The following is an 18,968-nucleotide window of genomic DNA, read 5'->3' on the forward strand; positions in this document are numbered from 1 at the left end:
TGGTTAGAAACCAGACCCTATAAATAAACATAAGACCCTCCTAAAACTGATTTATTATTTCATTTTGGTTAATAATTTTTGTTTGAAGGAAAAATTAGTAAACGGAAAAAAAACAAAACAAAATGCCCAACAAACGGAATCAATCCTGCATGAGCGAATGGTCCCAAGCATCCAGGCCAAACGGCCAACAACACCCTTTTATCAATCTCTTCCATTAACTCATGCCCTTTACTTAGCCTGTTTATCTTGCCACACTTATTCACTTATTTTATCCAGCCCTGAATCATCTATCCTGCGAATCAATACCACTGCCCCACTTAAAACTTAGTTTAACGTCTCATACCTATTATAATTTTTTTTTAAAAAAAAAACTTTCTATTTTTTACCCACAAATTAAAGCCGCGTAACACAATTTAAAACACGAGAGTAGACAGGGCGGCCCATGACAATGACATTTTCAGAATAACTACCAATTTTTAGTTTACTTGCATTGTGGTCCGCATTATGTTTCTCTTAGTTTGTAGTTTTCTTTTAGATGGGATTGCACGTTATTTTCCTTTTGAGTTTTTTTTTTTATTATTTTAAAAAACTACTATTCATAATATACACTAAAATTTATTATAGTTCGTATATGCTAATTAAGTCGCAGATCACAAAACGTCAGTCGCTGCGGTTGTCACGGCGTGAAGAAATTAGAAAGCCAAATAATAATAATATATAATTAGAAAGCCGTAGTGTCGGTGAGACGAATGGAGCTTTTGTATGCTGTTTGATCAGATAATGACACGTAGCCGAATTCTTCTCAAATTTCATACGCATGCACATGTAATTAAAGCCAAGGCCTGATAAACCGGAAGCCTTGCAACAAACAATATAGCACTTAATAATAGCACGGGATAGAAATCTTCACGGCAACATACATATACATATACATATACATATACATATACATATATATATATATATATGTTTTTAAAAATAAATATTGACAGCAATATATGTTATTATTTTTGTAACTTTACAGTAAAATTTTCCACCTGTCCACTCCTCTCTTCTCTCTGTTCATTAGTTGGGGCCCTGCCACCTGTACTTGTTTTCTTCTTTTTTTGATAAATGCCACCTGTACTTTTGTCTCTCTAAATTATGATACAATTTATCATCTACATAATAATTGCACTTTCCAATTTTTTTTATTATTTTCATTTTCTCATGGTGCTTTTAAAGATGGCTCCGCAATGGAGAACTTTCTTGTTACAGGAGAATTGCCGTTTTCGTTGCAAGAGAGCTTATCAACATTTTTAAAAATAACTAAACAAATAATCATGCTTTCTCTTTTTCTTCTTTTTAAAAAGAGTGGATAAACCACTGATTTATTGAAGGAAAAGATAAAAAGTACTAAATAGGTAAGTCCTCTCACCGGGAAGTGAGGAACATAAGTACTGACTAAAAAAAGCAGAGCAGGAAAGTAAATAAAGAGTCTAGCGGTAGGAAGATATCGTCTAGCGTCTCGGGCACTGTCTAGAAATGTAGAAGGAGAACTACTCTGCAGGGTGCATTGTGGTCGGAGCCGCTAGTAGGATTAGAGGTTCTAGCGCTATAGAAGTTGAGTGAGTCACTTGATTTTTCACGTGATGCTTCGTTGAGATTTTTGTTGATACCTATCAGTGATTTGTAGAGAGCGAGAGAAGCATATTAGCGAGTTGTATAAATAATATTGAGATGCGAAGATGCGGACAAATGAAATATCGCGATTGTTTCTTTCGAGCCAAAGCGTTCCACAATATTGCGGGAAGTGAGATCCCGGGAGGATTCGGAGTTGAGGGGCTAAGGATGGTATCCAATTGGTCCGATGAAGGGAATTGTCTATGGAAGAGAGTGTAATTCTAAAATTTGAGGAAAAAAATGCCCAGATGCGTTTGGAGAAAACACAGTCTTTCTCTTTTTCAGCAGCTTTCTCTTTTTCTCCCAACCTTTTTTTTTAAAAAAAATTTAGATAAACCATAATTTATTAATAAAAAACAATAAGTAGAAAAACAAAATGACCCGATAAAAATAAAACAAACACAATATACCAAACTCAGAAAAATAAATCATCCATGAAAAAGAGATAATTAAAATAGTTACAGAACAAAAACTATAACGACTTGGAGATAATTAAAACACGAGAGTTATAAATTAAATAAATTTAATAATTTTGATTTGACATGTTGATTTATTGAATTATTGGATGAAAAATATAAAAATAAAACAAAATACAGATATCAACTACTTTTTATTTATTCACACTTGATTTTTTGCCCATAATATTCTCTTAAAAAAAACTCAAGATAAAATCTTAAAGTCAACATAAAACGATGATACATGTGTGTTGAGATATTAACTCAAGGTTTGTACTCGTCCATGATTTTTCTCAAATGAGAGGGCGCTTGTCACTCATTTATCAATATATATATTGTGATCAATGTTTTATAATTTATGTAATTTAGTAAGTAGACAGAGTACACCATTTTATGATTGCATATTATTTTGGAGTTGAGTGTAGAATATTTGTCGAGTGCATTCTGATGCATCTTCACCCTATCATAAGGGGCCAAGTAGATGTATTTGATTGCAGCTAGTAGTATAATCAATATATATATATATATATATTTGTTTGATAAAGTGAATCAACCATATACATTAAAGATAAAAAACAATCAATAATTTTTTCAAAAAATAGTTTATTAAAATTTTAAAAAATGATTAGAAAAAAAAATGGGAAAAAATAAAATATAGAGTCTACTAGCAATGAAAATGTAACATAAGCAAAACTAGCTACATAAAAAAAAAGATCCTTAGTAACATTTTTGAAAAAAGATAAAAGGTTTCAAATTGCTCTTCTTTTATCTTCCTTTTCGCTTTTCCTTATTCTCTGTTATTCTCATCTCTGGTGAGGATAGCGAGACTCTACTTTCATTTCAGGTGTTTGTTGTATTTTTTTATTTGTCTTTGTTGCTTCAGGTTTGCTTCATTTTTAATAAATTTATGATTTATCCACTTTATTCAAAAACCAAACCGTAAGTGGTTTGCTCATGATAGCAATAGGTATGTTAGATATATAGATTAGCTAAAATCTAAGTTGATCAATGACTCTTCAATATTTGTCCGATCATGAACTCGATCAAGACTTCTTTCAATGGAATTGATCTGAGTCCTCCGGCAGCTTGATTCTACTTCACTGTAGTATTCTTTGACAAAATAAACAGTGAGGCTGAGATATTTGCAGACTAATCTATTATATATATATATATATATATAAAATCTCATTTTTTTATTTATTTGGAAAGATAAATAAATATACGAGTGCTCTTATCATCATATAGACAATGGTTATAGACATCTAATGCAAGTGGGAGACTGGAGTGCTGACTGTTTTTGAAAAGAGTAGTTTTGGCTCTTAATTTGAAGACATTGATTAAAAGGGTTGCTTTTCCAAAACATAATTAGATATTGAAGGGAGCAGGCACTGTTTGCAGGGGACTCTCTAGCTTGCTCTCTCGACGAGACCTAGGGTATTAATGTGATCTCTTACATCGAACAACCTCCTGTCATGTCATGAGATATTCAAGACGGAACTCACGGTCTGACTTTTCTTACTCTTTTGTCAACCTACTGACAAATTCTGATGATGATATAGAGAATAAAATTAATAACGGACAAAAATAAGAAAGGGTCATCTTGCAGGGGCCGGGCATCCAATAACAAATTAATTAACCTGATGTATGGCGCATATATAGGTTTAACCAGAGCTAGCGTGTGCATGAGTAGTCTGTTTGGTAGATCAAATCAAACTATACATACATACATACATGCGTTGGTAACACCAAACCGGCTTTTGCTTGTTTAGTATGCTCACTCTGTTTCTGCAAGCCTTGAATAAGCCTACAGTATTTAAATGTTTACCATTTCATCCTGATCTGTAGTTGCAAAGTTCGTGCCAATCAAGTGATGGCTGCATGCACTGCATTCACTTCAGGTTGAGGGCCATCGTTTGGACTTTGGACACAAATGCTTTGCTCATCATAACGGTCAGCCGTGTTGTTCAACTACAATGCACAGTGCTGACGAAGCCTTTATGGTTGCGTGCGGGGCTCGTGCTTCCGGGTATATTAATTATATACACGTACGGGCTGGCGTACGTGTGTGCTATCTGAAGACGTACAAACAATTAGTACAAGTACCATTCGTGGTATATAGTATATACACATATATGCAAGGGTGTCTTTATCAGTCAAGGAGATAGCTAGTCAATCAATTTCCTCGATCGCCTTGAGTTAGCTTGAGAATATTTAAACGTATATTGGATGAATGTTTTGTCTTGATCACCTCTCCTTAAATTAATATTAATAGTGTGCACTTACTCTCTTGCTTTCTTTATGTGGATGGAAGTATTTGGAATGAGGAGTTCCTTATACTTCATTTAAATGCCGTTGATATATTTTTATATTAGCATATATATATATATATAGGGCACAGTCACAGTGAATAATACTAATTGGAGATACATCATACATATATAAATAATTAATTATATAATAATTAAGCTGCACCATGCAAAACTTGTTGAAGAAGACCATATATAAAATACCTGCCTACAAGAGAATACCAATTAAATAAGGCGTGATATTTAATCCTGGACCCGGCCGCTTAATTTCTGATCTTAATTAATTAATTATTCCAAATATGACAGAAGCGTTAGATGAGCTTTCAATTTATGGTTGCTAAAGTCCAATGGCGCACTGCGCCTGCGTCTTTTGTGACTTTGTCCCCGTTTTAGTGCAAAATGTCTAAGCAGTAAGCACAACACGAAACTAAACCAAGGCATACGATCTCTGATCACCTGCATGCCGCATGAGTTCCGAAATATAAGCGCTGGTTAATTAATTAGCAATTAATTTGAGCTTGTTTCTTGAATATATGGCTGGCTAGAATTCTGATGCGTTTTTTTTTTTTTTTGATGAAAAGTGGATAAACCACTCGATTTATTGAGAAAAGAAAAACGATGCGAGGATAAAAATACTCTCACCAGAAGTGAAGGAGAAAAGTACAATAAAGCAACTGAAAGAAAATAACAGGAGGTAAAAGCATGTTCAGGCGGAAGACACCGTCTGGTATCTCAGGCCTGACCAGAAGATCTGGTGGTGCAACAACTCTTATGGGTGGTCGTGATCACCGAGAGGATTTGATGCGCCTGCGCTGAGGAAGTTAAGAGAGCGCTTGATTTTCTGTGAAGCTTCATTGAGTGTTTGTTGATGTCTATCCGCTGCTGTTGGGAACCATGAAAGAAGCATATTAGCAGTTTTAAAAATTATGTTTAAATGTGGTAAATCAGTCTGTTGAAAGATACGAGAGTTCCTTTCAAGCCAAATATTCCATAAAATTGCGCGGGAAATGAGGTCCCAGAGTGGTCGGATTCGAGGTGCAAGGGACAGAATCCAGGAGGTCCACAATATCGGGATGGATTGTGGAAGAGAAGAAGAATCTAAAGATTGAGTAAAGAATGCCCAGATGCGTTTGGCGAATTCGCAATCGATGAAAAGATGTTGAATATTCTCGACATCGTTGTGACGAGAGGACACAGTGTCGATGGAATTTTTGGAAATTACAACCTTTCTTGAATAAGCTAGATAGAGTGAGGATCTTGTCTTCTCCAAACTAGCCGAAAGTGAAGCAGTGATTTTCTGTGAGGGTTACGACTCTTCCAAAAAAATGGGGGTCACAGTGAGTCACGGGTTCCACCATCAATTAGATATTTATAGTAGGATTTAACTGAGAAAGTGCCACTTTTTTCAAGGTTCCAATTAAGAGAGTCATTCTGAGTGTGAGAACATTCAGGGATAATATCAAGAAGGGGAGACAGCGTGTCTTGTGTGGCCGTATGAAATAAGAGATCCGTGTTATTAATAAATTGTGAGAATTGCCTGACAGTTATCCAAGGAGCTTTACAATCATTGAAAAGGTCAGGCCAATGGTTTCTTAGTAGGATTCCTGCGTGCCAGCGGTCAAACCAAAGAAAGGTATTGGAGCCACTATTGATCTTTTTAGAAATACAAGATCGGAAGGATGGAAGAGTAGAAGTCACACCCGCCCAGAAAAAAGATTTATTTCTGGGTGGATTGTGGAAAAGGATTCCGTTTATATCTCTGATAGAGTAATTGGCATGAATAATTTTGGCCCAACCACAATTTGGGTTGCAAGAAAGTTTCCACCACCATTTTCCAAGTAAAGCATTATTGAAGGTCTGAAGGTCAAGAATACCCCAACCGCCCATATCTCGCGGTCTAGTAATCCTTTTCCAGGCAATTAATCTGATTCCTTTGGGGCCCAAGTCAGGGCCTTTCCAGAGAAAATCTCTCCGAATTTTGTCAATTTCCTTGATCACCCATGCAGGAAACTTGAAAACCGACATCCAGTATACAGACATGGAGGAAAGGACAGAATTTACAAGAGTTAAACGTCCACCAAGCGATAAATAGTTTGCTTTCCAGGAAGTAAGCCTCGAACGAACCATGCCAGTGATAATAGCCCAGTCATTCCGTCTAGGTCGTCGACCAGAGAGAGGAATACCTAAGTAAGTGATTGGAAGGCTGCTACGGGAACAGTTAAGGATTCTAGCAGAGGAGTGATGGGGTTGGAAGCCGTAGTTAGAGGAAAAGAGGCAGCTTTTAGAGTAATTAATTGTCAATCCAGAAGACCCCTCATAAAGATACAAAATAAGTTTGATGATTTTTAGGTCTTCATGTCCTCCAGTAGAAAAGATTAGGAGATCATCAGCATATTGGAAGTGACAAATGCTATCAGCATGATTCAGAGGGACCCCAATCAAGACTTTGGATTTGAGCGCATGGAAGAACATAGCGCTCAAAACATCAGTGACCAGGGCAAAGAGTAAAGGAGAAAGGGGATCACCTTGCCTTAGACCTCTTTTACAACGAATGTATCCCTGGGTAGTTCCATTGATAATGAATTGAGCCTTAGCAGTGCTAAGGATGGAGTTGACCCAAGAAAGCCATTTAGGTCCAAAGCCTCTTGCGGCTAGAATATCAAGTAGGAAGTTCCAGTCTACTGAATCAAAAGCTTTTGCGAAATCAACTTTAAAAATGTGACCAAGTCGTTTTCTTTTTTGGAGATTGAAAATGACTTCTTGAGCGCCAACAATATTGTCCGCAATACATCTGCCCTTGATGAAACCAGATTGTGCATCGTCAACTAATAAATTGATTACTGTACTAAGACGATTAGCAAGTATTTTGGAGATGATTTTACAAGTGGAATTGATAAGGCTGATGGGACGGTAATCCGCAACAATGGCAGGCGAATTAATTTTAGCAATAAGAGCGATATGAATCCAGTTAATACGCTCAAGATTAATGGTACCCTCATAGAAGTCTTCGCAAAGTTTGACAATTGAGGGTTGGAGTAGGGTCCAGTGTTTTTGAAAGAAGAACATGGGAAAGCCATCCGGACCTGGTGATTTGTCGGGGTTGAGACCAAAAACTGCAAGTTTAATTTCTTCAGGAGTGAAAGGAATTTCAAGCTGTGAGAGATCGATTCTTCCCTTATGATTAAAAAGGAAGTTCCAGTCAAGGAGGAATCTATTTGGTAACGAGGTGCCAAAGGCTGAACAGTAGTGGTTTGTGAAGATTCTACCGATATGTTCGTTGCCAGTTATCCAATGATCCTCCTGAAGAATGCGAGGGATAAGATTTCTATTTCTCCTTCCGTTAGCGATGTTGTGAAAAAATTTTGTATTGGAGTCCCCTTCTCTAAGCCAAGTAATTCTAGACCGTTGTTTCCAGTAAATTTCTTCCTGATTTAAAATGGTGTAGAGTTCAGATCTGATTTGAGAAAGACGGTTAGACTCATCCTCAGATAATGGTCTGGTTTCTCCGATAATGTCAATGGAATGTAATTCAAACAGGAGAGTACATTTTAGAATCTTGGAAGCGCAAAAGGTGTTTTTGGACCAGGTGCGGAGATTGGATTTTAAATGAGCAAGTTTTTTGGATAAGATAAACGCTCCGCAACCAACAGGATTAAGTTCTGACCACCAATCTTGAACAAGAATTGTGACATCAGGATTGGTATACCAGAATTTTTCAAATTTGAAGAGTCGGGATCGCTTAAAGTGTGTTCCAAAATTGAGGCAGATGGGAGAATGATCCGAACCAAATGCGGGGAGATCAAATTGGGTAGATCCGGGATATAAGGAATCCCAATCATGAGAATAAAAGAAATGCATCGAGGCGGACCCAAATAGGATTAGATTGTCCGTTAGTCCATGTGAATTTTCTCCCACTAATAGGGGGATCGATGAGATCAAGCTCACTTAGGAGGTTCTGGGAAGTGATGATATCTCTAGGATTAGAGATGCCGTTATTTTTGTCTTCAAGGGAAAAGACCGTATTGAAGTCACCACAGACGATCCAGGGAGTTGATATAAGGTTTCTTAAAGTCCGGAGTTCATTCCAGAAATCAGATCTAATGGTTCTGGAGTTAGGCCCATAGACGCTAGAGCAGGTCCAGGTGGAGTTATCGGAACGATTTGTGAATCTGATGGTAATAGAAAAGGATCCCTTATGAAATAGGTTACCAATAAGAAGCGAGCTATTCCAGGCGAGGATAATTCCTCCTGCAGTGCCTTGGGCCGGTATGAATTCAAAAGAGTCGATACGTTTACCTCCAATTAATCTCCAGAGGGAGCTATGAATATTTTGGAGTTTAGATTCTTGGAAGCAAATAATGTCTGCTTTGGAATTTAAAATAACTTCTTTCACAAGGTGGCATTTAGAGGGTCTGCCTAGACCTCTGACATTCCAATTTAAAATAATCATAAAAACAGATGAAGTCTAAGTAGGTCTCGAATGGGACCCAAGGTATACCGGGGATTTGGAGTTTCTATCGTCTTCGAGAGATCTTAATTTGTCTAGGCATTTGTTTTTATGACTAGGGGAGCCTAGGAATTTAATGCCACAAGAATTACTGTAATTAAGAATTTGAGCATCAGTCCAAGAAGAAAAAACTGAATTAAGCAGGGAGGGCGTACCTTCTCGTGGGTCTTCAGGGATTTTTTTTTTTGAAGATCGGGGGGGGAGGTACGAACCCAGCTTCTTCATTCCATCGTCCTGATGGTTTCTTGGGTCTGTCACTTCTTCTGAGTTGTTTAGAGTCTGGGTGAGGATGTTTTGGAGCATCTTCCTTGGTACTGGCTATATCAGGTACATGGACATTTTGGAGATCGTTGTCTTCCTGCACAATGCAGTTTTCATTAGGAAGTAGATCCTCATCATCCATGTCATGATCAAGAATATTCTCATCATCTCCCCAGTCAAGGAGTTCTTCATCATCTGATGCGTTTAATTTGGGAGCCACTTAACTCTTAGTGTATATATATATATATATATATATATATTTTCCTGAAGTTGGTCTTCTCGAATTAATTAAATAAGAGATGCATGCGTATATACCAGCTGGCTAACATTGAGAGGTAGACCAGACTCTATTCATTCTACTAATTAACTGTCGGTCTGTGGGCTATAGAGGAAGTTTGTTGCTGCAATAATGCAGTACATATATTCTCTTCTTCAACTCTTTATTTTTCCCTATGGAACCAGTACAATAATGAGAGGATGAGCCCCCACTCATCAGATCAAATAATTATGAATAAGATTACCCACCGCATCTTGATTATATATATATATATATATATGCTTCTCTTATGAAATTTCATTCTAGCTAGGAAGGTATACACATAATCTCGGCGGGGATATATATTATATATATTTATGCATCTGCAGCAGAAGTTGGTTCAAAGTGACAATCAATGGAGTCTTGAAGATGAAAAGTAGCTGAAATTTCAACATTATCATCAACTGGTATGTATGAATGATAGGACTGATTGACAGCAAATAGAATACGATAGCTTGTCAAGCATGAATCAAGAAACTAAGCCAAGATAAACAAGTGGTTGGCTGGCTTGAGTATATATATGGTTTAATTAATTGATCTAATTAGAAAAACAAGAACGTGGACTCCAGAATTATTCAGTGGTTTCCTCTGATTTATTTAGCCCCCACCTGCGCGCACGAAACAGCAACAGCATTCCATAACTTCCAGAATCATATATTCAGTACGTGGCCAGGCTAGTCAGTGGCCCACTCTCTGTAGATGTATATGAACCCGATAATATAGACAGTCCCACACATTCCAAAGCCTATAATATAGTTGGAAAACCACTGCTTTATCATCAACTCAAGCCATCTCTCCATTTCATTTCCAAAAGTGGCTGTAAAGTTTATAGTCAATAAACAGAGCTGGAGATCTAACCAAACTTCAGCAGCATGCTTCCAGATCGATTTGCACAACTTTTGACAAAATTAAAAGTTTTTTTAACTGTTTAAACATTGATATAATTGCCTTGATCCTCAATTTACTTACTATTACTTGTTGATAAATTAATAATAAGCTCGTTTTCGTGTACTATTAATTTCTATCAACCAACAAAGGTGTCTAGCATATATATATATATATATATATATATGTAAGGTGACACCTGGATTATGCTAAGGATGCTCCTGACGTTTCTTCGAAGGAATACTGGAAATTCCTTCACCTTTCTAATTTTGTTATTGCCACTGCTACCCAACTGATGCATGGAAAAAGTCATGCACCCTGCTTGATTGTCAAGTTATTTAATTTATTATTTATGGCAGTGTACTTGAAATCTCACTCAGAAACACAGAAATATTGAACGTTGAAAAAGCATGTGACTGACGACTGAGAATCATGACGATAGAAGGTGAGCACATTGCTTCAAAGTTTTATAAGTATGAATCTGTTTTTCAGCCTGGAATTAGAGGCACAACGTGCTCATGTGTAGGTGCTATGTGCATGCACTGATGTGATTTCTGGTAAAGCTTAATGTTTGAGTTTGAATTAATGTGCACGTGGATGTGGAAATTTAAGGTTTATGAGCAATTTATTGCAGCTTGAAAAGAGCGTCTTATTGATACATAAATTAAGATTATGTACTACATATTAGGATGAAGAATCATATCTTTTTGAGCAAGTACGAATTTATGAATGGCATGTGAGAAGAGGATGGGAATGGCAGCATTTGGGGCCCAGCTAGCTGAAATAAATGATGAATCTTCATGGCCAAGGAATACTATATCAGTATACCCTGTCACTGCATTTACATCAAGTAATTAACAATTGCAGGCATTTGCTGCTCATCACTATATAGCATGCAATTGCATGAAACCCAAATTGCATGGCCATGGACAACCATTTTAATTAGGTCAATTAACTTCTGTCTCTCTCCTCCTCACACCAGCTACAAGCCACTTAGCCACGTTGAGTGTTGAACCAGAGGATAGTTGTTTATTGGGATGGGTTGTGGAGTACTGGTCCGGAGCAGTGAGATAAGTTAGTGAACATGATGACGAGCACCTTTTTTCCACTTCAACGTCAAACAAGAGTAAGAGGACATACATCCGTAATAATGAATTGAAGCATTGATAATTAAGGACCCAGACCCAAGCGTACAAAGACTATGGCTAGGGACCAAGCGATTTGGCCTTGAGCGTCCTCATTGCTGCTACTATTTGGATTTTGGAATGAGACTGAGTGAGGGAGCTGCATTTGCCTTCCACTTTCTTCTTGGGAGGGAGACACAGATCTTTTGCAAATCAAGCAGCAACACTTTTTGAAACATGACACGATACACCATCGGTTCAGGGTTGTGCCATGCCCTCTGGTTGTGTTTTCACATTCTAGAGGAATTAATTAATAAAGCATTTCAATTGCCAGAACCAGAAATGGGACTGCCTATATTTCCAAAGACCATTGGGCTCAGTGGCGGTGCCAGGACTCGTCAGAGAGTGGGGCAAAAGTTGATGGAAAAAAATTTCTAGCCGCCGAATAAACATTCCGACCGGTCAACAAAAAATTTGGCATACAAACATGAAACATAAATACATAAAAAACATATCAAAAGTTAATTGATCTATTCAATAACAAGAAAGTCAAATTAATTCAAAAAAACTTCATTATTATACACAAGTACATGAATAACAACTAATTTTTCCTAACCAATGGAGTACTTCAAGCACTGGAACCTTTGAGAGGTTTCAAATAGTTTTTCTGAGATGCCAACTTTTGAAACCTTTGCATAATTGTTTCTTCATCAATGCTAATGAATATTTTTTTCTCAATGTAACACACCAAACAATCGACGAGTAGTTCATCCGCAAGTCGGTTGCGCAAAATCGGTCTTCACAACATTCATTCTCTGAAAAACATCTCTCAACGAGTGTAGTGAAACCCGGTAACACCAATGCTAGCTCAATGAGTCGATACACCAAAAGGAAAAACAAATATGATATTTATGCTTCACCATCTTTATTGCAAGAGCTCCAACATCAACAAGATTATAGAAATCTGGATCCCCTCTTACAGAGATCAATGTAGAGTTCAAGTTGGTAGTGAAGCTCGAGCAAGCTCAGTAGATGAGAAATCCTCGAGTATAATCTAGCAAGATGGAGTATTTCATGATGATCAAAAGCGAGCAAAGTTGTTGGAAGGATCAAGACTCAATACACCCTTAAGCAAATTAGTGTTTGCCTCATTGAAACGATTGTTCAATTCTTCAAACGAACCTCATCAATTACCTACCATATTTAAAAAGACAATTCATTTCAAGTATAAAAACCAATAACATACATATTTATCAATTATAAGAAAATGAAAAATAGAATGAAATACTCGTTGCAAAAGATTTCCACACGGAAATGATGAATATAAGTCATTGGTTCTCCATCAACAAGTGTATACTGACGTTTTCGATAATTTCGTCCATGCTTGGTACTTTAATTTTATGCTTTAGATGCAATTCAGGTGGTTTCCTTCAACAAATTTTTCCCAACCATTTTCTCTATATGCATGTAACTTGCATTTCAATGCTTCAACCATACGACAAAGAAGTGGCTATGTTTTTGATCTTTGGCTTGTAGAATCTTTGATAAAGGATCCGTCACTCCTAAAAATATACAACATTAACTTTCCTGAAAATACAAACTCAAAAAGAACCCATTTTATCCAACAAACCCCTAGCGATTGCCTCGATTTTTTTCCTTATCTCACCATCTTGTTGTATTGCAAAAAGCACCTCTTCCAATGAATCCCACATATCAAATAGCCGGAGTAATGTTTTATAGTGAGAACCCCAACGAGTAGCACTCGGTCGAGCTAAGCTTATTTCTTGATTTTTGACCCGCCCTTTTTGAAATCTCACCACTTTGTAGTTTTTGCACAACTTTATCATGGTGTGCTTGTCGAAGAGCATCATGCCTTTTACATGAACTTCCAACCATATTCACAATCATAGAAACGTAATCAAAGAATTGACTCACATCATGATTTTTCCTCTCGCAGCAGATACAACAACTAACTGGAGTTGGTGAGCAAAACAATGAATATAATGCGCATGCTTGTTTCCATTTAGAATGAGTGCTTTCAATCCATTAAGCTCTCCACGCATATTAGAAGCTCCATCATAACCTTGACCTCTAAGTCTTGATAGGTGACAACCCATTTATCGCAAAAGAATTCATCAACGACGATTCTTTAAACACTGAGCAGAAGTCTAGATTACATGAACCACTCCAACAAAGCGTTCAACAATTTCTCCTACATCATTGACAAATCTCAAAACCACAACCATTTGCTCTTTCATAGAACTATCTCGGGCCTCATCAAGCAAAAGAGAAAAGAACTTGTCTCCGATCTCATTCAAAATGACTTTTCTAGTTTCCTTTCCACAAGCTTCAATAATATGCCTTTGAATGGTAGATGAAGTCAATTGATTGTTTTTAGGAGCATTTGATAGCATCACTTTGTTTGCTTCTTCATTATACTTACAAAACCAATTTAAAAGTTCAAGAAAATGGCCTCGGTGCATTGATTTTGGTGACTCATCGTGTCCTCAAAAAGCCAATCCTTCACCCAAAAGATATCGAGCTACTCTTACAACTGTTGTCAACCGAACACGATACTCATCTTCATTAGCAACATTCTTTGAAGAAAAAACAAAATCAATATTCTCCCTTTGGTTTTGATATTGCTCAACCTTAATTCTTGCAAATGTGTGTGGGCTTTCCGGACCTCCTTCATGAGCAATAAAATTTTGCATGCCATTTTTCCAATTACTATACCCAACTTCCGTAAAAGCATTGCCGCCACCTTTATTGCTATTATTGCCTTTATTGGGAAACAAGTAGCAATATAAACAAAATGCTTTATCTTTGGAAACGCTATACTCTAGCCAAGCAAATCTTTTAAACCAATTAGGGAGAAACCTCCTTTTATTTGTTTGAGGAAATTGATGCCCAACTGGTTGACAAGGCCCTTTAGCTAAGTATCTCCTTCTCAATGTATCCCTCATCTCTAATGGAAAGCTATTAATTGGATTTCTCAAGCCCGGATCACTAACTATATCATTATCGGAAACTTCTACCTCTACACGAGGTCTTTTTCCACTAGCTTGGTCAATAGGAGTTTCATTATTCGTTGTTGATGGTTCGGGAGTTGATGAAGGACTCGGGTTTATTGGCATGAAATACTTTTTCATTTTTGAAATTCCTATTAATAACAATAACAATTTACAATCAATGCATTTAAATAAACAAATCAAACATGCAAACAAATGTAAAGCCTCCAAGAATCTAATGGTGAAGTCAATTGACAAAATATCACATGAAAAACTAGAAGTCAAAAAATAAAAAACTACATATTTGGTGATGGAATTCTAAAAAAAAAACGATTAAACAAACACTTACCAATATGGCCAATCTTTCTATGTGCAAAGCCAAATCTTGATATCAAATCCAAGAGATGAGATTTTTCTGAAAAACAAACATAATGAGTCAATGCCAAATCTCTAAATTGTTGCCTTTCATTCTAATAATGCATGAGTACAAAATATAAGGAGACAAGTTACTACAATTACAAAGTGGTAATAGGCTAATAACCTAATAGGCTAATAATTCACATGTGATATGACTGACCCTATGAGGCATTTCTACAAACATGTGCTATGCCAGCACCAATTAATGATTAGTCTTATATAACTGACTCTATGAGGCATTTCTACAAACATGTAATGTGCAGCCTACCACTCGTGACTCTACATGACTGTCAGCTGTGATTGAAGCAGAAGTGAATTTGCAGATGAATTGATGAAGAGAAGCTGAGTTGCAGTTACTGCTGTTGTCTTGGTGTCTTTAGTTTTGAGTAGAAGGGTAATAGGTGTTTTCAGGTGTTTGAATGGTCGTTTTGTTCGTTGAGTTGTGACCGAGAATCAATCAAGGGCATGATGAATTTGATCAAGTGGAATGGCATTAGTTCGAGGCGACTCTCGAAAAGAGAATGAAGAGAAGCATGGATGGTCGAGATTAAATCATCATGGATGGATAGCTTTAGTTCGAGGCAAGGCAAGTGGATGGTCGTTTTTGTTCGTTGAGTTGTGACCGAGAATCAATCAAGGGCGTGATGAATTTGATCAAGTGGAATGGCATTAGTTGAGGCGATCTGAAAAGAGAATGAAGAGAAGCATGGATGGTGAGATTAAATCATCATGGATGGATAGCTTTTAGTTCGAGGCAAAGGCAAGTGGATGGTCGTTTTGTTCGTTGAGTTGTGACCGAGAATCAATCAAGGGCTGTGATGAATTTGATCAAGTAGAATGGCATTAGTTTGAGGCAGCTACTGAAAAGAGAATGAAGAGAAGCATGGATGGCTGAGATTAAATCATGAAGTCTAGATGCACAACTCAATCCTCAGGGTTTTTCCGGTGGAGGGTGTGGCGGATGTCCCTCCTCGCCACACCCCGGCACCGCCACTGATTGGGCTGTGGTTATATAAGTCAAGAGCACAAACATGGCCACATCGACAAACCTTCTTTCTTCTGCTTTTGTTGAGAGATTGAGACTTAGATTTCAACTATTAAATCTAGAGTTGTAAAATAAAATCACATCCAAGGTTGAGCTACATGTGACTTATCCACATTTCTATTATAAAAAAAAAAACCACATTGAAGATTTTAAATTTTTATAAAAAAAAATTAAATCCAATTTTATAGATGATCCTATGACATCTATAACTACAATTTTTTACAATTTTTTTATTTTTTTTTAAGACATGACTCAACATTTCATTGGGATTAATATTTTTTTACTGTGATAAATATATGATTTATTTAATTTATTGAAATTAAAAAATAGCATTTTGGAGTCAATTAGATATACCATAAAGACGAATCATTTTATGAGCAATTAGAGAAATACCTTTATATATATATATAGTAGTAATGATAAAACATGTTCCTCCTTGGTGAATGCTCCCATAAGCAGAACCAAAGTGAGATTATTAATTACTTTCCAGTCAAGAGGAGCCTGGAGTTTGTTGAGCCCAGTAGGGGAGAAACTAGTAGCTCCTGATCTCTATGGGTAGATCCTAATGGTTATCTTCCCTACTAGGATATTGTTCTATCTTTTTGTTTTTTTCTACATCTAATGGTCCTAGTTTTTGTGCTGTATGTTGTTGTTTGGTACTACTCCGCCTCTCTGGCTATGTTCCTTTTTTTACTTGTAAATTTTTTGGTTTGTAATCAGGGTCTGTTGTGTACTGTTTGTAATAAATTGTGGTTTATTTTTTTTAAATTATTAATTACTTAAATATGACTTATCTTTCCCTACAACATTGGAATGACTATGAAATATATTTTTTTAATTATGTTGAAAAGATTAAGATTTATGAGTTATTATGGATAATTAACTAGAAATTTCTCTAGTTGAAATGTGTTTGAATAACACCTAAGGATGGATTTAAGAAATGTTATGATAGGTAGATTAAAAAAAATACATATATATATATATAATATTTAAGAAAACTTTTAAAAACCAAAATTAAAAGCAAAAATTGCCTATAATGGTGTCCACAAATTAATTGGGAAAGTAATTCTCAAAGAAAAGTAATAAATGGCTAACATGAAAGTTTCTAGCGGATAGACATCAACAAACACTCAATGAAGCATCACAGAAAATCAAGCGCTCCCTTGACTTCCTCAACTCAAGAGCATCAAATCCTCCTGGCGAACTCGATCACGACACCACATAGGAGTTGTCGCACCACCAGATCTTCTGGCCAAGGCCTGAGATGCCAGACGGTGTCTTCCGCCTGAACAGGCTTTTACCTCCTTTTATCTTCCTTTCTCTGTTTTATTGTACTTTTCTCCTTCACTTCTGGTGGGGTTAAATTTTCAGGAGGTCACCCAACTTTACTTCGTTTTCAATTCGGTCACCCAAGTTCAAAACGCATAAAAACGATCACCCAACTATGATTTCTTTTTCACGGTCGAGTCACTGAGCCAATTCCAGCCCTCATAAACCTACGTGGTAGCCGGAACGGCTATGTCAGCAGAGCTGTGCTGACTCAAAATCCTGATGTGTCAGCATGGCTATGCACATGCTCGACTTCAAACCCTCACGTCATCATCAAGCTTATTTCTTCTTCATCTTCTTCCTTAATTCGGAAGAAAGCGAGGCGACGATGTCTTGCGAAAACGGGGTAATAGGCGAGATCGATGCGAAGAGTCTCACACCGCGATGCCATTCATAACCTCTCCGAGCTCGGCCTCCAGACTTCTCCATATCCTTATCCAACCCTTCACGGAGCGGAGCCTCCGGCACCGCCACCCGATCTCGAGCTCCTCCTCTCCAACCTCTTCTTCTTCGCTTCCAACCTCTTCAGGCTCTACATCTCCTTCTTCTTCCTCTGCTCCTCCTGCGCCTCCGTCGGCATGAGCAAGCCCTCTCGATCAGCCGCATCACCATGAACTCCTGCTCCCTCTGATACATCAACACTATCGCCACAAATGACCAACGGACAAGCTTCTCCTTCTTCACCTTATCACCAAGACACCCACAGAGAGAAAAGCCCAAGGCTGAGCGCAATCTCAAACTCTCCTCCAGTCATCTCCGGCGGCTCTTCGAAGCATACACCGCTCCTATACTGCTGCAAGAGATCTCTAGAATAGCCATGGCTTCTCGACAACGCCCTCTCTATCTCCTCCGCCTCCATTGCTCCAAAAGCACCGCAAAGACTCGATTTTTAATCTAAAAGACGCAATATTTTTCATGAATTATTCACAAAGATGAGATTTTTTTTATCAAGAAACTTCCTCTGAATTGGATTGAAAAATGCGAAACAGAGAAACGAGGCCATGGAGAAGAGGATAAAAATAGGTTATCAGGTTGAGGCGAAGGATCTAAGAACCCGCTAAGAGATCGCCCGAGAAGCCGGGGAAGGGGAATCAACACGAGATCTTGATGATGGCGTGGAGGGTTTATTCTTAGTCAGCACAGCTCTGCTGACAGAGCTGTTCCGGCTGCCACGTAGGTTTATGAGGGTTGAAATTGGTCGGGTGACTGACCGGTGAAAAGAAATCATAGTTGGGTGATCGTTTTTATGCGTTTTGAACTTGGGTGACCGAATTGAAAACGAAGTAAAGTTGGATGACCTCCTGAAAATTTAACCCCTTCTGGTGAGAGAATTTTATCCCTGTACTATTTTCTTCTTTCTCAGTAAATCAGTAGTTTATCCACTTTTTATTAAAAAAAAAAAAGTTTCTAGAGGCCGGAGTAACACATACATGTTAGGATCGGGTGAGAGGAAATGTATAGGTGATCTCACACAGAACACTAAGGCTCACAGTTGATTGAGTTCTTAATATAAGAACAGAATGAAATGAAGAGAAGTATGGAGGAAAAGATAACAGAGATGTTCTGAAATTCCTTACATTCACTTCATTGATTCATTCAAGCATTTAAACAAACAACTTATATGCATGCCAGAGAAGCAGCATAGTTCAT

General features: G+C 37.4%; 1 protein-coding gene across 1 annotated transcript; it reads right to left on the bottom strand.

Moving 5' to 3' along the window:
• Window positions 1–14,023: 14,023 nt before the first annotated feature.
• On the bottom strand, window positions 14,024–17,747 carry LOC120261491 (zinc finger MYM-type protein 5-like). The gene is made up of 3 exons (XM_039269406.1): window positions 17,717–17,747; window positions 14,877–14,942; window positions 14,024–14,679 (listed from the first exon to the last, which is right to left on the bottom strand). The coding sequence occupies exons 1-3, from the start codon at window positions 17,745–17,747 to the stop codon at window positions 14,024–14,026; spliced, it is 753 nt and encodes a 250-aa protein (XP_039125340.1).
• Between the last annotated feature and the right edge of the window lie 1,221 nt (window positions 17,748–18,968).

The sequence above is a fragment of the Dioscorea cayenensis genome, chromosome 5 (genome assembly GCF_009730915.1).
Source record: "Dioscorea cayenensis subsp. rotundata cultivar TDr96_F1 chromosome 5, TDr96_F1_v2_PseudoChromosome.rev07_lg8_w22 25.fasta, whole genome shotgun sequence".
Lineage (NCBI taxonomy): Eukaryota > Viridiplantae > Streptophyta > Magnoliopsida > Dioscoreales > Dioscoreaceae > Dioscorea > Dioscorea cayenensis.